This window comes from Rhamphochromis sp. 'chilingali' (genome assembly GCF_963969265.1).
Source record: "Rhamphochromis sp. 'chilingali' genome assembly, chromosome: 17".
In the NCBI taxonomy this organism is placed as follows: domain Eukaryota; kingdom Metazoa; phylum Chordata; class Actinopteri; order Cichliformes; family Cichlidae; genus Rhamphochromis; species Rhamphochromis sp. 'chilingali'.
In genome coordinates this window covers 28,081,979-28,104,557 of record NC_137944.1, presented here as the reverse complement: position 1 = coordinate 28,104,557, position 22,579 = coordinate 28,081,979, and the positions used below count along the sequence as shown (strand labels likewise).

The 22,579-nt window shown below is 38.9% G+C and overlaps 1 protein-coding gene across 3 annotated transcripts; it reads right to left on the bottom strand.

Annotated features, from left to right (window-relative positions):
* Positions 1 to 254: 254 nt before the first annotated feature.
* On the bottom strand, positions 255 to 22,195 carry LOC308384020 (sodium/hydrogen exchanger 3-like; the record flags this gene model as incomplete). Of its 3 annotated transcripts, none has more annotated exons than XM_080862317.1 (16): positions 255 to 562; positions 2,054 to 2,119; positions 2,213 to 2,267; positions 3,397 to 3,570; positions 4,325 to 4,448; positions 4,691 to 4,827; positions 4,914 to 5,043; positions 5,133 to 5,203; positions 5,288 to 5,377; positions 6,153 to 6,355; positions 6,542 to 6,762; positions 6,867 to 7,044; positions 7,555 to 7,633; positions 10,926 to 11,086; positions 11,928 to 12,230; positions 21,904 to 22,195. In XM_080862317.1, 16 exons carry the CDS (start codon positions 22,193 to 22,195, stop codon positions 264 to 266), a joined length of 2,583 nt encoding a protein of 860 aa, XP_080718443.1. In that variant the 3' UTR covers positions 255 to 263. The 3 variants fall into 3 exon arrangements, with proteins under 3 accessions (XP_080718443.1, XP_080718444.1, XP_080718445.1); XM_080862318.1 differs by lacking the exon at positions 21,904 to 22,195 and adding an exon at positions 13,158 to 13,553; XM_080862319.1 differs by lacking the exon at positions 21,904 to 22,195 and adding an exon at positions 13,158 to 13,553 and having other exon boundaries at positions 4,325 to 4,445.
* Between the last annotated feature and the right edge of the window lie 384 nt (positions 22,196 to 22,579).

Genomic DNA, 22,579 nt, shown 5'->3' with positions numbered 1-22,579 from the left:
TTTGCTCTAAGTGCAGTTTTCTTTTGCCCAGGGAAGCGTGAACCTAAAACAAAAACAGGAGCAGTCTAAAGAACATGCAGGTCATGAAACTGTCAGTGTTTTGTGTAGAAACACAGGAGTTAAGGTTATCACATAAATGGAAAAGAATATATTTCCTAGTCAATATTCTTAGAGTACACAGTTAAACGTTCTGAGTTTAGTTTTGTTTCTTTGGCAGCCAGATTCAAGTGAGGCAGAGTTGAGTGTTTGGGTTGGGGATCCAGCTACACGTAGCCATCGTCTCTGGGAGGACGAGGAGGAGGAGGGGGCGGCTGCAATTGATCGCTGTCCATCTGCTGTGTGTCAGGAATGTTCTCCAGTGTGAAGGAGTCAGTGGAGCGAGTGCTGATACGAAGAGGGGCCAGGCGGCGCAGGTTGCTTGGGGTCCTTGGCAAATCCACCTGGGCTCGATGTGACAGAGCCACCATGCTGCTGTCGAGCTCACTCTCCCCAAGCCAAGGCGGAATCTGCAACAAATCCATGGGGTCCAGGTCCGGCATGAAGGCTGGGTTCTCAATCCCAGCTGGATGAACAAAAGAAACTGAATTAGGACCTCAGGTTTCTATATTATGGCTTCTGTTGTTCTCAACGATTTGCAAACAATAATTTATAATAGAACGTATCAGGTTTAAAATGACAAAAAGAAAAAAATAAGGCAATTTCAATGGTCGTAGGAACATGTCTGAAGTTTGGAGAGAGTAATGTTTCCAACAGTCTAGCTTCCACTTTTCTTCCATAGGCATTAATATACCCCCATACCATTAGAGATGCAATCTTTTGAAGTGAGTGCTAATAACAGTGCAGTGTCCATGTGTCCCATCCAGTTCATTTCAAGTGAGCTGCGTTTCTGCATGTCGTGGTTAACTTTGTTCACAGACAACATGTGGAGGTGTTTCTGAGCCCGTGCTGTGATTTCCTAAACGGTGTCATGACAGTTTTTAATGCAGTTTTTAATCCAAACATCACAGGAATCTGTTGAGGATCTTTGGCCATGTTTTTTTGCACAGAGATTTCTCCAGATTTTCTGAGTCTTGTGATGAAATAATCAAAGTCTTTGCCGTTTTATTTTGAGGAACATTTTTCTAAAATTGTTCCTTGATCTGTATACAACATTTTGCAGATTGATGAACTTCTACCCATGTTTCGTTCTGATAAACTCTGCCTCTCAAAGATAATCTTTTTAGACATAGTCATGTTACTGTTCTGTTACCAGTTAAACTAGAAAAATGTTCTTCCAGCTAATTCTTTTTAGTACCACCTAATTTCCAACCGTCTTAACTTTTTACGATTACTGCTAACATCAAATTCAACATAAGATAATCTTTTTCACAAAACAGTAAAATGTGTACTTTTACGAGCTATATGGATTTATGAGATTTGACACTGTGTGCTTGATGCTTCTCATCTGTGTACATAAATTAAATTCAACACAGCTTCAGTTCTCTGGAAATTTTTTACAGATGTTTGTGGAGTCGGAGCAGAATTAGGCAATTCTACGATAATGAGCTGTCTTCACACATGCACTGCAGCCATAAACTGTTCCCAACAGGTTAGAAGGAAAACGTTCAAAAGAAATGAATCGAACATTAGCCAGGCTTTAACCTGCCAGTCCACTAGTACAAAGTCCATATGATGTATGACAGTCGGGTACTTTTACCCTGCAGCTCACCCTTACATAAACCACATACGGTATTTCCAGTAGTGCGAGCCTGAGGATGACTATTTCCTGCTGTGTGCTGCACAGAAAGGTGCAGCACACAAACAGAAAGACTGAAAACTGAGAATTTTATTTTAAAGATTAAATTTTTAAAATGGTACTTAAGTAAATTTTGCACTGAAGGGGGTTTGTTTCATATTGTATCTATTTTGACCTTAATTGCATTTAAAGTATGGTTCTGTAATATTTGTGTTTATAGTTACTATAGTGACCAGTTATAGTGACCAGCTACTCTCTTGGTCACTCTTGAAAAATATATGTTTGCTCTTAGATACAGGATTTACAGACTTGTTTTACCTCCTGCTCTGTACGTGGCTCTCATGTATGATTGGTCATAGCCAGAAGCGCTGTCTCCCTCTGAGCCTAAAAATGAACGTGACAAGATTTTCATTGGCTCTCTAAGTGCTTACCTATTTTAAATCTGAAGAAAAAAAAACACCCAACAATCATACAAACCCTCATCACCAGAATAGCTGGTTTTAGCCTTGTCCATTGACTTTCCATTAGGCATCTGTAACAGGAAGACGAGTCATTAGATTATTAGCTGTGGTTCAAAAAGTGAAATTCTAAGTCATATTCATTTGTTCTCATGTTGTTCTTCAATTTTCGAATAAAAGATTAGTAAAGCCCAACAATTTTATGAGTAGGCCAATATTATAGGAATATATTAGCTATTTGATGGCTGATTGGTATCGGCATTTATAGCAGCTGACAAATGAAAGTGAATAAAGTAACAAGAAACGTGATAGTTTGTCCACCAGAGGGAACTCTGTAACTTCACTGTTAGCGATACACTTGCTTGGACCCTCACAAACACAACAACCAGCTGGTCCAAGCAGAGTTATGTAGAGCGTAAACAACCAATTAAATAAATGCACATAAAAACTGTTTGAGAGATTTGTTCATGTTTCATGTGTCTGAAAGAAAAAATTATGTGATGCCCAAATTTGAGTCGAAACACTGGATCTTTCTGAGAAATGAGATATTAATGAAGCATAAAATTCAACCACTTAAACAAATTTATCTTCAGGAATGCCAATAACTGTAATTTGGCATCTTCGCCAAAAACCATAATGCTCTTTATTATTTTTTCTTCTTTTTGTAAAACATTTGAGAATTCGTGGATAATAAGAATAATTATGTTTCAGAATTAAAAATATGACTTTCAACCAAATGTGTAAGCATACTGGTGGATTATCAACTACAGAAAAATAAAAATGATTTCTGTAATTGCTAATACTGTTAATTTAGGGCAGCTGTGCTATAAATCTTGCACCGGTTGGTGGTCTATTAAATTTGTTAACCACCATCAAATATTGGTATCAGTATCCAACTTAAAAATCAGTTCTATTGATTTTTTGGGAAAATGGCAAATGGCCTTTATTTGTATAGAACTTTACTAGTCCCTAAGGACCCCAAAGCACTTTACACAACCAGTCATCCACCCATTCACACACACATTCACACACTGGTGATGGAAAGCTACATTGTAGCCACAGACATGATAAAAAAAATCTAAATACTGAAAATGTTGATTATGTCTAAAGATGAGATAAAGATAGTATAAAACATTTTTAAAAAGTTTTGAAAAGTGGTATTTTACTTCAGGAAGAAAATAAATATAGAAATGAAGTTATGACCTTCTGCTGCTGTTCTTTTTGTGTGTGCTTGACAATCGTCTTTGGTGGTTTGACGCCCATTTTTGCAGACGTGAACGACTTCAGTCGATTCCTCATGGTTCTCTGGAAGATCTCCTGGACTTCTTTTTCATCTCTGTTGATATCGAAATGGCTGCGACTGAATCTGTGCCGATGCTGTAAACAAGAGGACGAGAAGACAGCTTAATACTCCTTCACAAAATCAAAAACAGCAGGTCATGAAGTCAAGCTTAGGCTTAGGTTCAGGTCTGTGTTAATAGACTAGAAGATCTGTTGAGCTCATGCTCACAGTTCCTGCACATCTGCAAGCCACTTTGGAATGCATCTACCACAGTGCTTCCTTTATATACTACACTATATGGCCAAAAGTATTTGGTTGTCTGCCTTCACACATGTGAACTTGAGTGACATCCTATTCTTAATCCTTTGGGTTTAATATGATCTCAGCTCACCCTTTGCAGCTATAACAGCTTCAACTCTTCTGGGAAGGCTTTCCGTGGGTTTAGGTGTGTTTATGGGAATTTATTAGTGAACTCAGACACTGATGTTGGACAGGATGTCCTGACTTGCAGTCTCCGGTCTAATTCGTCCCAAAGATGTTCTGGTATTTTGAGATCAAGACTCTGTGCAGGCCAGTTCTTCGACACTGAACTTGCTCATCTATGTCTTTATAAACTTTACTTCATGCACTGGTGCACGGTCATGTTGGAAGGGGCCATCCTCAAACTGTTCCCACAAAGTTAAGAGCTTAAAATTGGTCAAAATGTCTTGGTATGCTGAAGCATAGTTCTCACTGATGCCTGGAAATATTCTTCTTTTGATAACAAGTTAAATTGTACTAATTATATAGAAGCGCGGCACTAAGGTGCTTTAGTAAGCCCTTGATGTAATGACTCAATGTGCTCATTACCTGTTTTCTGCTCTTGTAGAGATGCTGATCCAGAAGGTGGTGAGCGTTAATTGCCTCAGCTTCCCTCACAGCCTTCATGATCTGCTCATGCATTTCCAGGCTCACTGATGGAATGGGATCTCTACTAAGAAGCAAACCAAATCATGTCAGCGGTATAAAGTAATATAACAATATTAAAGTAGTACATTAACTCTGGTTTCCATTTTACAGCACAGTGGCAAATTGAAGCTTCAGGCATAGAAGATGTTTGTTAATCTAATCTAACTAATAGTTGCAGTGCATTTGATTTCACAACATGATCCTATACTGACTTTTAAGTCTACTTTTTGCTCTTCTCCTATTGTCATAAAAATCTAGATTGCTCACCTTGTAGTGGACATTGCACCATGATCATTTGACATATTTGCATTGTTGATATCGAAGGATTCACTTTCAGACTTTTTCTTGAAGTCAATAATGGAATTTTCATTACGGACAAACTCCAGAGAGCCCCTCCGCTCACCCTGGAACAGAAGAAGACCATGCTTTCTTTCTATGTGGCAGTTTTATCAGTTTTCTTTAATGAGTACTTTAGCAAAATGATGCTCACTTCAGTCACATATTCCATAGCATCCTTGAGGTTCAGCTGATGGAAGACATCAAAGACTTGGTCTTGTTTCTTCCTTGCAGACGGCTTCATCAAAATCCATGACATCCAGTTTTCCTCAAAATACTTCCACCTTTGCAAAAAGGAAACGAAATTCTTATTTTAAAGTTTATTTTAAAATGAGAAGATATTTTCAAATTACGTGTCAAGTCTTGTACATACTTGCTCCTCATGTAGTTGTGTCCTATTTGTCCTGATATGTCTTCTATGGCAACCAGAGTGTGATTAAACATCTAAAGAAAGGAGAAGGACTCAGCAATAACTGGATAGAAAATGGTTGTGTAGGTGAAACGAGAGGTTTTTCGTTTTAGATTTACCTTGTTTGTCAATTTCTCTAGGAGCGAAACCTCAGTCACTGCAGCTCTCTTTACTTTAAGCCACATGACCAGAGGTTTCATTGTTATTCCCTGCAACAATGTCAAGCAGGAATGCAATAGTGTTAGGGGGGGTGGTAAGTTCATGAGCTTTAACAGAGACCGGGTAGAGGACAGGGTTCTCTGTATCTTAGCTGTTCCTAGGACTACTTTGTTTTGGAGAGAGACCTCTGATGTTGTGCCTGGAATTTGTTTGGGAGTGACAGCTCCTAATGCTTTTATTGGTGATTTTTATTGGTACTTCTTTACTTTCATGTCAGAAGGGGCCCAGAGGCCAGTACAAGGAAGTGGACCCAAGGGCAGACACAAAAACAAACAGCAATAAGGTTTTACAGGCTTTACTGTAAACACAGAAATGAGAAATGACATGATGTGGGTTCATGTGAGAGCACTATAGTTAGACCTGTAAGTAATACCTGTAATACAAGGGCATGAAAGCAATATTGATTCTGTGGGCTTACTTGCAGGCCATTCCAAGGAATAGATTTCAGAGAGGTGCAGAGAATCTTGCCATGGAGGCCAACGTCCAGGTAACCAAGCTGCATGTGAGCTGCAAGCTCCTCTTTTCATTGCTCATTGAGCCTCCAGAAGCTGGACTTTGGTTCAGCTGTCTTATTATCACTATACTTACCTACATTAGCATTAGGAGCCGAGACCCTAAACTTTGAAGAGTGACTCCAGCAGATTCCAGACACAACATCAAATGTCCAAAGGAGTGCAGTCCCAGGAACAGCTAAGCTACTGCCAGAAGCCTTTTTTTTTCTTCGAAAAAGATAGTTAACTAATTAAGAAAAAGTGACAAATTCACCTGCAAGATGACAGTGAAGTACACCACAATGAGTGTAGTGCAGACCATCAGGTTTTTCTCTTTTATCTTATTCTCATCCAGCATCACAGCCAGGCCATATGCAACAGCTCCTCGTAGGCCACCGTAGCTCATAATCACCTGATCTACAAACTCCAAGGGCACCAGCCTGTACCTGTTGAGGATCCAGGTGAGGAAAAACACACCTGCAGTACGAACACAAACACACAGTCTTATATAAAGACTCACAAAATATCTTCAAATGAATCTTCATGAGTTTTGAATGCATTTTAGTGTTTCAGTCTATCTAAATGTATTTGCATAACAAACAAACTTTTTACATCACAGTGATGCTTTGACACAAAACTGAGCCCAAAAAGACAAAATCTCACCAATGAATCTGTACACCAAGACGAAGAGGAGCGTGAGTAGGATGAAGCCCGTGTTCCAAACCCAGATAACCTTATCGATGGCCGAGATGCCGAGGAAAACAAAGATGATGGTTTCTGATCCGTTGGCAAAAGCCTTCATGGCGTATCTGACTGTTTGGATCGAATTCTCATCCATGTTTGCGTTGATGTACTTCTGACAGCACATTCCACAGAAGACAATCCTACAGAAAGGAAACACAAAAGTAGACTTTCATCTAAATATGTTCACAAAATATGCAAAATAGATGCAGAAATAATAAAACAAATTCAGTTGTAAAACACTCACGAAAGGATAGCAGACAGCGAAAGCATCTCGGCAGTCAGGTAGGAAAGATATCCCAAAACAAAGATGAAGCCTGGTTCGATGATCTGGATGTTTTTTGTGCATCTGGTCAGAAGTGAAATTAGTAGGCCAAAAACAAGGCCCACAAGGGAACCGCCAAATGCAACCACAAAAAAGGAAACTGTAGAGAAAGGGGGAAATGTGTAAAAATCTACTTTTAGGCTTTGTTATGTTTTTTATTGCATCTGTTTACATGCCTCTACTCCCTACTGTCCTAACTGGCTTCTGCTAAAAAAAAAGAGTAAATAAAGGCATCTCCAAAAGTTGATTCTTTTCATCTGGATGTAGTGTTTTCAGTGGGAGACACGTTTCATCACTCATCCAAGTGACTTCTTCAGTCTGAGCTGACTGCAGGTTTCCCCAATCTTATAAACAGTACATTTGCATAACAACTGAAACTAGCACCACTGAAGGAACTGGGAGGTCAGTTCCCAGCCAATGCCAATAAAAGCATCGTGGTGGCTTGAAATGGTCAATGCATTTTGATGAAGAAGCTCATAATACTGAACAAAAAAATGCTGTAAAAAGAAACAAAAAAACAATTTCTGCTTAGCCAGACGTGACTGTAAGTGCTTATAACCCATACACAGGCAAATCCTCTATTAACAGCTTAATAAATGTCATATCTTACCTATTCCTTTGATAATTTCTGCAGCATCAATTTTAGGTCCTCCCAGTGACACAAATGCATCAAACACATTGAAGAGCACCTAAGAGATGAAGAAGAAAAAATAATGTTTGGTCATTTAGCAGTAAAGAAGGACCCATGACAAAGGGTGCAATTCCCCTGTAATTAAATGGAATTTCGACGTATTTTATTTGAAATTGCAAAGTAATTATATTTACCTACAAGTACTACATACTAGAGTAAGGGGTAACAGGTTTTTGTTGTGCAAAAACAAACAGTATTACATTGTAGCTACACTGTCCTTTTGGGGGTATGGGCAGTTTTACAGAGTAGATTGATACTGCCTTTTTACGACTTTATTTAATCATCGTTGTGTTAATGTGCATTGATGGAAGTCCTGTGGATGTGATAAGTACCAAGCGTACCAAGTTACAAAAAATAAATGAATACCACCAAATGTGTAGGCCTTTGTGACCTTATAATGATGGAGCCACATCTAACTTAATTTTTTTTTCTGTCACAGTCACAACACGTGTATTAGAACAGAACGTCTCCTTTCCTATGAAATACCTGGAAGTTAGGCAAGGTAAGTCTCTCCATAATAAGACCTGATGTTGGGAAATATTTCATTGTTTTTCCACGAATTACCACTTAATAAGGATCTATTAAAATTATTTATACACTACTTAAAACACTTGCAGTGTAATTATTTCTTAGTTCCTTTAAAGCACATGAAGTCATGCAAAACTAAAAATTTCCAACTACTATTTAAAATTACTTACATAGTACTTAAATTTACTTATAGTATAATTATTTTTCTTGTTTCCTGTAAAAAGTAGTGTGCTTACCTTAAGTATAGCTCAAGTATTTGTGGGTAAATATAACCTCTTAAGCCCCAAAGGGGTTTCTGAGCTTCCTGCTCGAAAATGCAATGCCCAAATTAATTGATTATTTCTCTGCAATTACAAACTCTGTCCTTACAATCTTGGTATCAAAATAAAGCTAACACTTGTGAAATTTCATCAGAGGTGTAAATATTGAAGCAGATATTACTGTGTCAAAGTTACTGAGACTGGAACACAGAAAAAGTCAATAGAATTTATCCTCACCTAATTTTTTTTTTTAGCATATAACCCTTTTAAAATATGCCTCAGTTCACATTTCATTACAGAAATTCAGTAACCAACATATAAACATCATCTGTGCAAGGATTTATGTTTGTAAAGTGAAACAGTGAAAAATTACAGCACTGTCAATACATGAATATCCACATGTTGTACAAAAATGTCTAATTTTGGCACACAATTGGACACCATGCCAGTTGAATTTTTTAGGTATTTAAGAGCAGAAATAATTGATTTTATTAACAGGCCTAAAAATGCTTTTTTTAAATATATATATATATTTTTTTTGAAGATTTAACGACACATCTACATGGTAATGGCCCTTTTCTGCCGTGTGCATGGAGCATTTAATTGGTCTCTGGCCCTTTAAACTCTGAGGAGCTGTAACTTTGGTCTCTTTTGTTCAATTTGCATGATTGGCATCTTTTTTTAATTGTTTGAGCCAATAGAATCACAGTAACAATGCCACGTTCACGTTACTTCAACCAATCAGACCTTGCAAGGCTAAAACCCACGTGGGCCCAGATTTACTGCATGTGGTGTCTGTCCAGTCACGTGTCTGTAGGTGGGTCTATAACGGAGGATGGAAAATGACTCTGATGTGGCTAGGTAGGCGTGGTAACTGCTGATAATCACATGGCTATTTCATATAAATGAAATGAAAATAAATTCCATTTAATTGAAGGGGACTTACATTAGTGATGGGTAAATTTGATTCTTTTTACTGAATCGAGTTTTAATGACTCACTCACCAAAGTAAATCGGGTTTTTTGAGTCATTTGATTCACTGAGTCAGTTGACCAGAGAGTGCAAAAAATGTACATTTTCACTCAAACTTAATTTGTTTCTCTTTTCATGTAAATCCTACTGCTAAGATGAATGATTCTAAAAGAAAACAACTATTTTATAGAGAAAAAAAAGAGCAAAAACATTTCTAAAATGAAGCAATTTCCTATCAAAATTGCTAAATAAACATTTTTTTTATTTTATTAGTATTTTCCTTAAATGTGTTAAATATATATTTTCTCATCTAAATGTCCACTGAAATGTGAGCCAGGGGGCGGTAATGTGCCTTAACATTGGTTGCCAACCAAGAAGAAGAAGAAGCTGTGAGCCAGGAGGGAGGGGGTGAGTGAGTGATTCGTTCGCTCTATGATTCAGCACAGGAGGGAGGGGGTGAGTGAGTGATTCGTTCGCTCTATGATTCAGCACAGGAGGGAGGGGGTGAGCGAGTCCTGAGTGATTCGCTTACGCCAGGGGTGTCGAACTCCAGGCCTCGAGGGCTGGTGTCCTGCAGGTTTTAGATATCACTGTGGGTCAACACACCTGAATGAAATGATTAGTTCATTACCAGGCTTCTGGAGAACTTCAAGACATGTTGAGGAGGTCATTTAGCCTTTTAAATCAGCTGTGTTGGATCAAGGACACATCTAAAACCTGCAGGACACCAGCCCTCGAGCCCTGGAGTTCGACACCTGTGGCTTACACCTACGATTCAGCACAGGAGGGAGGGGGTTAGTGAGTCTTGAGTGATTCGTTCGCTCTATGATTCAGCACAGGAGGGAGGGAGAGAGTGAGTCCTGAGTGATTCACTTACGCCACAGGTGTTGAACTCCAATTACAGATTATATCAATACAATAAAGGGCCAGAAATAAAGTAAATACATTGCCAGTATACCAATACTGATAATGATACTTTTAACCTATAAAGGCATCTTATATAAGGGAGAGCATTGTGTCTTGATTTATGAGATGAATTATCTCTGATTGACAAATTCTGTCCACATTTAATTAATTAGTTCATTTTTATTTTACTTTCAATTTTAAGCTTAATTCAGTTCTCTAAGACATGTATTCAGTTTTATAGTACACCTCTCCTTTAAGGAGCAATATGATATAGCACTTATGCTTCTGAGAAGGTCACACTTCTAACGATAAAGTCACGGGTTTCTAACATTGTAATTTTAAAAGGTGTGCAAACTTTCAAGTTTCAGCAGTGAATGGGGTGGAACTTCATGATTCGTATCAAATGAACTCCAGACTGTTCAGAAACACCTATATTGACCAGAGAAGCTCAGATAAGATGGCAAGACATCAGCTAGAGTAAAACCACTTAAACTGAAGTGCTGGAATGTTTACTTTCTTTACACTTCATGTCTTCAAAGTGGACATGCCTATGACAGATGTCTCACCAAACTCACAGGTTATGTTACTTAAGTAATGCTAAAGACAGCAATGATGCATACGAACCACTGTTACACCGTCGTTGAGCAGCGACTCTCCAAACACCATGATGAAGAGGACGTCGTTAACGTGCACCTGCTCAAACACAGCGATGACGGCCACGGGGTCCACAGCAGCCATCAGACTGCCGAAAAGAAGGTACTGCAGCAGACCGATGTCCAGGTCACCTGTACAGGAAATGCCTTGATGCTCAATCATCCAGGTAAGTAAATCCCAAAAGGTTGATTCTGTACATCTGTACATCCCCAATCTTATAAACAGTACATTTGAATAATAATGGAAACTAGCCAACTGAATGAACAATGGGCTGGGAGGTCAAGTCCTTGATCATTAATGTGCAAATTGTCATGACCATTGATCAAAGACCATTGATCAATGCCTATGAGTACCATTCACAGAAAGTTGGGGAATGGCGGCAATCACAGCATTGTGAGACACAGCCCCCTCCTTGATTCACAGACACATTTTTTCTAAACACAACACCTCAGTGGCTTTAAACCCCAAAACACACTGCGCCAAAAAACGGTCCACCCCAATGATCGGATCCCCCGACACAAACAGAGTAATGTAGAGTGCGCTAAGTGCCAGGAGGATTGCCATGATTTAGACACTGAGGAAACCAAACAACCTCTTGTGAAGCGGATGGCACAACACAGAAGGAAGTCTATTTCCACCTACAGGCAAATGGACAGTCTTTCAATGATGAGGATTTACACATTCTGGACAGGGAGGAGCGCTGGTTTGAGCGCGGAGTCAAGGAGGCCATTTATGTGAAAAGGGAAAGACCATCTCTGAATCAAATAACATTGTTTCAGTTATTGTGCAAATGTACTGTTTGGGTTAGGAAAACCTGTAGTCAGCTGAGACTGAAGAAGTCACTTGGATGAGTGTCAAAATGTTTCTCCCACTGAATTTCCAGATGAACAGAATCAACCTTTTGTGATGTACAGGAATCATATTAGATCTCTCTCTGGTGCATTCACGAAGAAATTACAAAGCCCCTCTTACCCATGGCTCCTCCCATTTGGCACCCCCACAGCGACAGCCCCAAGCTGGCAGCATTCCAGCAGGTCCCAATGACAGCATGGACCAAGATTCCGCCCAGGTTGGTGAAGAAGAGCTTGTTTGGCATGTGGTAGCCTGCATCCAGAATGACTTGAGGCAGCAGGTAGAAGAAGAAGACTGTCGGGGTCAGCCTGAAGGTTTGCACCTTGTCTGCAGCCCAAATCATGCCACCCAAAATGAAGCCAAAACAGATGAGCAGAGCGCTCTCAGGTATAACGCTGGTGACATGATGGTTGGCCTCAATGACTGAGAAGAGAAAACAAGATTTAAAAAAAAAAAAAAAAGATAAAAGCCATGAATCAATAGTAATAACTTTTGATTTTACATTAATCTGCTTGTAGTCAGGTTGGAGCTGGCAAACATTCAAAGCTTTGGTTCACTTTACTGAACCACAAATGTAAAACGCTTGTGAGGTTGTAACATTTGCAAATGATTAACTGTAGTGCTCATCTAAAATAAAACACGAAAGCACATGATTAACCAGCGTGGCGGATGAATGAAACCCCACTGCATAACTAAAGATAGCCTCATGATTAATGGGCAGAGGAAGTGCCATTAAAGTTTATTTAACAATAAACCCTACTGTCCCACAGCGGTAAACCAATTTCCACCTCACGGGGTTACACTTCTGTTCTGCATGTTTATATTTACCCTCTTAAATCCTGGTGTATCATGTTTGATATGTGCAGTTTTTTTTATGAGTTTTTGAGACTTCTCCTTTATCAGTGAAAAACCTAAAGAAATTTTATTCAAGATACATTCTTCAGCATTTTTTAAATGCCAGATGTAGCAAATATGATACAAATCAAAAGTCATCTATGGAAATTAAAATGTTATATATTTGTTATATTGGCTCAACAAATTCTCAATTTTGAATTCATTTCATATTTTAGGCTTTAAGAGGTTAAATGTAATTAAAGATTAAATTACAGAAACTTGTATCAAGTATACAATTTTTCACCTCTGTGTTTTTATCTGTATATTTATATTTTATAAGCCTGAGCTATTCATTTAGAGGATTTCAGCTACCAAAAGTGAAAACTTGCTCCACATTACCTTCTCTGTTTGCAAGAGGCAAACTATACTTCTTCTTTTCTTTTATCATCTCGTGTAATAAACAGAGCATATAAATTTTTTTTATCATATTTATATTCTACAATATGTATTACATACCCAGTTTGCCCAAAAATGACACCAGTACCCAAAAAGCCACTAAATAAGGGGTCTCCACGTGGTGCCACTTAAAGCTAATGATGGGTATTCCTGTAATATTGGAGCTGTGGCCATGTTGAGACTCATTCGAGTGACTGGATTCGGACAGCTTCAGGTGGGACCCCTCACGTGTTACCACAGCTTCACCCTTCACTGATGACACAACGCAGATCAACAACACTGACTCCAACAGCCAGAAGAGTGCATATCCACAGCGTAGCATTTGAAAAAAATAAACTGACTGAAGAAAAGAAGCCTTCTCGTGCCTGTATTACCTCAAGAGGTAAAAATAAATAAACAACACCTCTGCCAATGGCTTCCTACCCTCACAATATTCAACACTCTGTCTGCGACTTTGTGTCCTCAGTCCTGACACAGTCTGTATCAGGACTGGACTCAGCCTTTTTATAAGTTCACTACTCCTCTATGAGTAAGGTCATGTATGAGTGTGTGGTTGAAGAGTTTAAGAAGGAGCAAAGGATGTCATTCGGTTATTCAGTGACATTTGAAACATTCTCCGGTCATTGCTACATTTGTACTTTCCGGTCCCGTCCACTCCAGTTTGTCATGATATTGTTAGTGTTGTTGAATGAATACCTTTAGTTTAGGAACATTTCCACCAGTTTCACTCCTTAGTAATGATTGACACCGACCTTACGCAGTCTTAGTTAAAGACTCCCTTGAAATTACATAGCACCTTTCTCCTCTGTTAAGCACTCAAAGTGCTTCCTACTACTAATCTAAGTCTCCCAATCACACACATGTGAATGCAGTGTTCACTGTCTTGGCCAAGTACCCTCTGATCAGTAGATGATCTGCTCTACCACCTGAAACACAGCTGACCCTAACGAAGAAGAAATAACAAAGGTGTCGTAAAGCAGTCCCTAAATAAGCTCCTATCATTACATATTGGAGCAGTGACTTCAGAAGGGCACAAAACACTCCTGACTCAGTTAAGAAGCTTAATCATTTGTTTTGTCTTTACTTTACTAAGTGATGCTGCAGGGGGATTTTTGTGCCAAAACAAAAAAACGTATGACTTTGTCCAACTTACAAGGCGAATGCAATGTCAGAGACTGTAATTTCAAATATATAATGTAAATTAAATGAAACAGAGAGTTAACGAAGCCAAAATCCACCTGTATTGGCATACACTGTGACAATATTGTAACAGGAGTGTTGCGTTGGCTCAACTCCAGCTGCTGCAAGCTTCACACACAGTGCTGCTCGTGTGGGGAGAATGATTTAGCCTACAATTACAGACTCCTGGGGACAGACAGAAGGTGAACAGTGTTAATTCATAACAGTTGGCTGGTTTTAATGTACTTTAGTTCTACTAACTCCACGGTCTCAAATCTGAGACTCTTTTACCCATTACCAGCGGCTCACCGCTGCTTTGGCAAAAAAACAAAAAGCAAAAAAAACCTATATTAAAATAAATGTATAAATGGAAACATGGTTATTTCTTTTTATATTTAATTTGTGTTTATCATTACCAAATGTGATTCTGATGGCTGCAGAGCAAGTCACTGGCAGGTTGCTGAAAAAAGTGCCTTCATATTCAAGGAATTTTTTTTAACATTTGTTCTTTTTATTAGTGATGTGCGATACCACTGATTTTCTTTCCGATCCGATACCAAGTAATATTCAGGGTGGTATCGACGATACTGATCCGATAAACTTATTTTATTTATTGTATCTCAAATTATAGTGTCATAATGATTACAGGACATCAGATTACTTGTTCTTATCACTTAATAATGCAGAGTTCATCATATAGAAATAAAAAAACTGAAGTTGTGCGCTATTTGAACATCTTGCCTGCCTGCAGCACTAAAGGACTCAGTGAGAAACGTCTGTCTCGCCCTAGCAGCACCTGACTCTCTCATCCTCTTCAGTTCGCCTCAACATACGCTCGTCATATTCTGTGATATGATTTACTCTGAGGTGTTTGACAAGGTTAGTGATGTTGCCACAACCATACATGACCCTCCCGATTTTTCCGGGAGAATACCGAATTTCAGTGCCCCTCCCGAAAATCCCGATTTTCCACCCGGACAACAAAATTGAAAAACCATATTGCAGAATTCATAGCGCGGCCCAGCCAATTCCAGTTTCCAACAATGGCGGCAGCTGCTTAGTTTTAATATTACTCTTATTTCTCTTTCTGGGTCGCAAAAAAACTTTTAACATATTTTCAGGTGAGAATGTAGCTGTGTAAACTTCAAATATCTAAGCCGACTGACACATCGTCTTCAAACCCCCGCGGTCTTTCGCTACTCGGGTTAAACGTGATATATAAGTCACTTTGATAACTTAAAAATCTTATTGTTTTTTTTTTTCAGTGTTTTATTTGTTGGTGACTAAATCGGTTTGGTTGAGATTAAAGTTCTTAGATTAGATTAAATTAAATTTAACTTTATTAATCCCTCGGGAGGGTTCCTCCGGGGTTTTCACACAGCTGAATAAACGTCAAACAGAAAATAATTAAACAGAAGAGTTTACGTCAGTGCCCGGTGATATATTAGATAGCAAGGAGCAGACGGCAGAGTTTCACTCCACAGAGGGAGCTCGTGACGTAGGCCGGGTCCTCAGGTGGAAGGATAGGGACAATAGCCTCATTGGTTAGATGACTTGTTGGCACAGGTGTGAGTGGGGGTGAGTGTGAAAGCCTTGCATAAGAAACTAAAAAAAAAAGTTTCTCTGTCATAAATCTGTACTGTATTTTTATACAATAAAAATGACCACTCGGTTACCTGCTATCTACTAGTGTGTGTGTGTGTGTGCTTTAAGAACATTTAGCTGCACAGTCGAGCGTGAACTCCCCTCCCATTATTAAGAAATGATAATGTCACTGAGTAGTGACTTGACTTTTCAGTCATTCTGACCGCAGGTCTCCACCACAGCAAGCACTCAGACGATGGTCAGATGAAGGTTGTTTTCAGTGTGGGAGGAACAGTAGCTACACTTCAAGACTGTTGTGTGGTATTTTTCATCTCAGGCTCTGTGCTCAACAAAATTTGTCATTTGTGGTCCCAACGCTTAAGGATTAAATGTTGTTAAACAACACAATAAACTAAATTAATAAATTTCAGATAAATAAGTTTCAGTGTTAGCAAAATTATGCATTATATTATAGAATATTAGAGATTTAAGATTTTTATTATAAATTAGACTGACAGTAAGTGTCTGAAATGTTGTCCTTGAATTGGAGCTGTTTCAGTAACCCTGCCAGGGTCACTCTATATCATTTACACCTATATAAACTGTAAACATTTCTCCATGCCCAGGATGGTTTTCTCCAGACACTGTGGTTAAACTGCATGCTGAGGTCCATGAGCTTTTTCAAGAACCCTATTTTACATAAAATTAATTGTTTCAGCAGGTGAGGGATTTGGGTTGATCACTTGGTATCTGAGACATAACCGAGTTAGGAGTCAAGTATAAGTTACTATAATGATGAGGATGAAGAGTTGATCATTAAAATATAACATACAGATAAACCTTCTATATATCAGTCTGTGCAGTTAGGAAGCAGGATCCATTTCACCTGCTTTGGTGCACATAACAGTGATAACCCGTGCACCGACAACAGGAAGACAACCTCCAAAAATTAGAAAGAAAGTACTTAGACATAAAAGGTGCTTGTACAAATTTGTGTGTGACTGAGACTCAAATTTAAAATCTCTTTATTGATTTTCTATTATTTCCTGATTGTTTTTTCTCTAGTTTTGCTTTTTGCAAGTATCTCTGTCACTCATGGTGAGATTAGTGACATTCTAGCTGCACTGATTGGAGGTTGTCTTCTCGTTGCCACTGCAGTGCAACATTGTCACTTTCGTTTGCACCAAAGAAGGTGAAATCCATTAACGCTGGTCTTTTGCTTGCTAGCTGAATAGATTGTGTTATACTCCGATGGCTATAAAGAAGCTTTTTCTTGAAAAAGCACAAATAGTTGACCCTGCATTTATTGTCCATTGTACTTCAGTTAGTACCAAGCATGCTGGAAGAAAGACAGCACTGTTAATCTGTAAAGAGGAAATAGGTTCTTGAGAAACTGCCTTCCCTGTGTCCTTGTGTTTTGTTGTCTGTTGTGTTTTCATGTCTGTTCTTTCCCGGACTCGTCTGTGTCGTGTCTATCTGGGTCTGGTCTGTGTGTGTGTGTGTGTGTTCCTGTTACTTCCCGTTTTAATTTGGTTGTCTCCTGTCTGTGTGCGCCATGTTCTGCTTTTGCCTCTCTTACTTTGAAGGTACCTCGTCTCATGTGTTATATTAGGCTTTTCATCATCTGTCTCGTTGTGCGCAATTAGCCCCAGTTGTGTTTCCTGTGCACTCGTCATTCCTTGTGTATTTAACCCCTTTGTTTTCTTCCATCCAGTGTCATGTCCTGTCTGTCTGCCTTTTTAGCTTCACGAGTGTTTCCAGTTTAGTTAGTTTTCTGTTTTTCTGATTTCCAGCAGTAAAGCTGAGTTTTGAGTTTACCTTTTGCATCCTGGAGTCTTCATACTGGGTCCTCCATTCCTGCCTGCCGCACACAACCCCTGTTCATATTTTTACATTGTCCACAGTTCCATGGCCCATTTCCCTTAAACTTAAACCCAGTAATCACTGAGAGCAAATGATCAAATTCATCAGTTAGAAAACACTCATTAAAATAAAAGTTCATCCAGTGACACCGCCCATCCCTATCAGTTCTAGACAGCAGCAGCTCAAGTTGCCGGAGTAATTGTGCAAAACTTTGGGTCGATTCTCTGAATCCTCTGAAATGCTTTTGTCTAAAACTCATCCGTAACTCATCTCAGTTAGGTTAGATGATACTCCTGTACAAATTTTTCTGAAATGAATGCCAACCAACAGATCAAGATCATAACTTGATCTAGTAAAGGTTTTCCATGAATGTGTGTCCCTCTTTTCTATAGGAAATTTGCTCTCAGTAAGATTTTGTGGTCCTGCAATTAAAAATTAGGTCACCGAAGCAGTTTAGAACAAAAGCCCAAACCTAGTTTTGTCTAAGAACCCTCAGTCAAAATAAAAGCAATGCCAAGTGTGAGTACATTCTTAAATAGTATGAGCAAATAATCAATCCATTCATTTGAATGTAGGTAGTTTCCTGTTCTTGTGTTTATTTGTTTTGTTTGTTTTGTTTTGTTTAAAAGCCTGACGCTAAAGTGTACATTATTGTCCAACAGTACAAGTAATGGTGGTCTTTTATTTTGAAAATTTGACACTAGATTTTTCCTGTCAGTCAGATTTGCATAGGAAGGTTTCTAATTGAGTGAAGTGATCCAGTAGTATGTGCTTGGAAGCTATAACAAGAGCTGCCTGATTACTGTATGTCCAAACTGGGAAATTGAAACAGGAGAGAAAACAGTGTTTTTTTTTATGTGTGGTACTTGATTACAAGCAGAGCTCTTATGTAAGATTTAACCATTTTTCTTAGAGAGAAACAAGATTTAACTACCAAAAGAGCTCAGATGTATCCATTAATCAGATAGAGATACTGATGTAATCTGCTTATAAAATGAACTAATTCACATGGGTCAAATCTCAGCCACTGATCCCACTTTTCTCCTCCTGTTTGGCGTAAACTGCAGCTAAAGTTGCCCTTGTAGTGACATTCTAAGTACCTGTGAATTAAATTTCTCTGAAATGCTTTGTTCAAAAATCGTCATCTAGGGTAGCTGTAACTCAAATTCCACCTAGAACAAAGAGTATAAAGTCTGCTGGCTTTGAGAGTAATACTGAAACAGAGAGGAAATTTGTATTAAGTTTTGGTGATTAAATAATGCAGGCGCGGGGTAGACAATTAAAAAAAAGAAAAAAGAAAAATTACAATAGTATTTTAGAATCTCTACAGTTACAAACTCTGTGTTAACAATTTTTGGTATCAAAATAAAGCTAACACTTGTGGGGCTTAATCATCCAGTTATTATTTCTGATGTCATTAGCCGTTTCTGGGTCCAAACTCCACTTCAGGTCCCTAAATAGTAAATGGTAAATGCCTGTATTGTATAGCGCTTTACTTAGTCCCTAAGGACCCCAAAGCGCTTTACATATATAGTCATCCACACATTCACACACTGGTGATGGCAAGCTACATTGTAGCCACAGCCGCCCCGGGGCGCACTGAGAGAGGCGAGGCTGCCGGACACTGGCGCCACCGGGTCCTCTGACCACCATCTAAAATGAAGATAACACTGTATATATTGTTTTTTACCTTTATGCTTTGTGTGAACAACTACAGTGTGTTTCTTATGAAATCCATGAAGTGCTATAGAGAAAATTACATTTTATTTATGTAATTAACACATTTTGAACATCCAGGCATCCATGAAAACAGGATTTATCAAATTTAACGGAGTTCAAAGTTAGCAAGGAGTTAGCTCGCTAGTTTCCACCTAAACATAATATACCATGTTCTGAATGAGGGATTTTTGAAAATGTACAGCTCTACTATCACTTCAGACATTAATGAACCTAGAACACTAAACAGTAGTGACATTTGTAAGGTTGCTAAAGTTGGGCTAGCTGGTTTTTAATGATGTTCTACGTGGTGGCTAGCTACACAGCTATGGTAGCTAGCCACATGCAGTGTTGCCAACTTAGCAACTTTGTCGCTATATTTAGCGAGTTTTCAGACCCCCTTAGCGACCTTTTTTTGTAAAAAGCGACTAGCGACTAATCTGGCAACTTTCTCTGGTGTTATTGGAGACTTATTTATGACAACTTTTTGACGTAAAAGTGTGTATCGTTCTTACTCTCAACAAGCAGCGGGTGCTGCGGTGGGCACCTCGCCCGCAGTGTTGCCAACTCCTCAGTAAGGAAAATCGCTATTGGTTGTCCTACAAGTCGCTAGAAGTCACTAAATGACGTCATCGCCTAATTTGCATAATTGGTCATGCTAATAACATCGTGGAAGAGACATAAAATGAGTAAAAAACGTCCTAAATGCATTTAGAGTTTATTTAGAACTACAAATTAAATTTCTTTTAGCAATTATTGTTTTTTTTTAATGTCACAATTCCAACCCTGCTCCTTTACCCGGGCTTGGACCGGCAAAAGTGACCCAAAATAGGCACTCTGGTGGAGTAAACTGTAAACGCACCAAACTTAAGTCAGGAGAACAACTGAGATAGATAATCTATCAACAATACGAGGTTAGTCATTAATATACTGCTGCATGGGCTGGACCTTAGTTACATTGTTAGGTTTTTAAAACTGAGCTTTAAAAAGAACAGTGGTAATAAAAACTGAGAGAGGCCAACAGTGATCACTGCCTTTTTTAAGAGTTTTTTTGTTGCCTTTTATAGCATATAACGACTCAAATGTGCTGCAGTAGACCAAAAACTGAAGAAAGCATTGATCAACATATAGACATCAACTGTAGAAAGAATTGTGCCGCTGAAGTGAAACAGAGCAAATTTACAGAGGTTTTATTAGAGACATAGCTAAGTATTTTACAATTTGGCACCATCTGTAAAAGTCAAAATTTCTTAGGTATTGAATAGAAGAAATTAACTTTCTTGTCAGAGGTCATTTTTGCAAAAAAAATGGTGCATAATGCGTCTTTGCAAGAAAATAAGGCAGAAAATAGCGGTATATGATGGGAAGATGCTCTTGAAGCCCACATGGGAGATGCAGCTATGCAGGAAAAGTGGCTGGATTGCAGTGCTGGTTCATTGAATGTTGGTTGGAACATGACAGATCTTGCAGTTTTGGAATCTGTGAGATCTGTGTTTCCAGCAGAGACATTGTTTGTTTGTGTCGATGCCATCAGGAGAACATGGGGATCCGCAAATTGTGTCTCTTTAATTCCTTGTTGTTTTAGTTGTTTTTAGTGATCATGGAAATTGTTTTGTGCACTTTTAGCTGAGATTCTGACATTTCTTTGGATACTGTACATGTCTATATTTGAATAACAGACCTGGCGGTACAGCCCGTGTTCCCTATTTGCACCAGGGGTAATGGGGTTCAACGGGTTAATCTCCGGCTCTCTTCTATAATGTGTCTATTGGCCTGTCTTCCTCCCCATTTTTTCCCTTTCCATTGTCCACAAGTGCTTCCTCAAAGGAGATAATCAGATTTTTGTGATTTTCTCTATATTATCGTACGGTCTTTACCTTATAATCTAAAATGCTCCGAGGCGACTGTTGTGATTTGGCGCTATAAGAGTAAATTGAGTTAAATTGAATGTTGGGTTGGTGTAGAGCAGCGATAGTGTTCATGGTCAGTCTAAGAGGTTTACACTGTCTAGGAGTGGGAAATCAGTTACGGTAGTTCATGTTACATCTGCTTATATAAGTGGAAGACAATGGATGGATGGAATCTACAAAGAGTAGCAGCACAGCTCTGCTGCTCACAGACTGCAGGCAAAGAAATCTGGAAATTATTGGGACCTACTTCTATGTTCTACAATTATTTTCTTTTCTGCACTGCTATAACATCCCACCTACTGAATCCCACTTTAACCCCTAAGGTGTGGAGACAAAATCACCAATTAACAATGTAGATAGCAGCAAATAGTTAAATTTTTTTTTAAATTCTCATTATTTTTCTATCTGTGTTCTACACAATAGATATTCAAATTGAGTGTAAAATTCTAGCTAAAATAGGTTTTAATAGCTTTGTGCAAAAATAGCTTTTCCAGGGTTTCTGGTTGATGAGGGGAGAGCGGAGCCTTGCAGAAACAGGACTTTGCAGGACTCACCAAGTTTGCAGAGCCAGGAAACCAGGATCCACAGGGCCACCAGGTACGGGGTGGTGACATGATGCCACTTCCAGGACACAATAGGCAGTGTAGTGATGGGCTCCACTGCATGGCCACCTTCTCCAGTTGTTCCATGGTTTGAGCTCAGTGCATTGTCTATTTCTGGATTAAGGGCTTTTACTTGACCACTGCTTGATAAGGTTTGATCTGGATCTTCATCCGCAAGGCTCAAGCCTCTACACACCATCAGCAGCACGCAGAGAAAAAGTGTAAATCCCCAAGAAGCTGCCATTTTTGGATAAAATCCTTTATAAACCATCAGCAAACTATTGTGTAGATTGTTGACATAAATGTTCCACATACATCCACCTCTTCTTCTGACCAGAGCATAGTATCCACTCTCTGCTCTCCTGTATATCAAGGATACAGCTTTTCACAGCTCGTGAAACACAGCCCATTATGATGCTGGTCTGGCTCAACCCACTTTTGTACCCAGACCAGCAAGTTTGGTCACTTTACTCAGAGGTATAATTTAAGCCTGTGAATGGCTTTATTAGCAGCTTCTCACCAATATTAAACTTCTCAGATGGAGTTGATTAAAAATATTTTTTTACATCCTTTTAAAGTTCTTTTTCATGCGATTTTCGATAATACACTTAATCAGTTCATCTCTCCA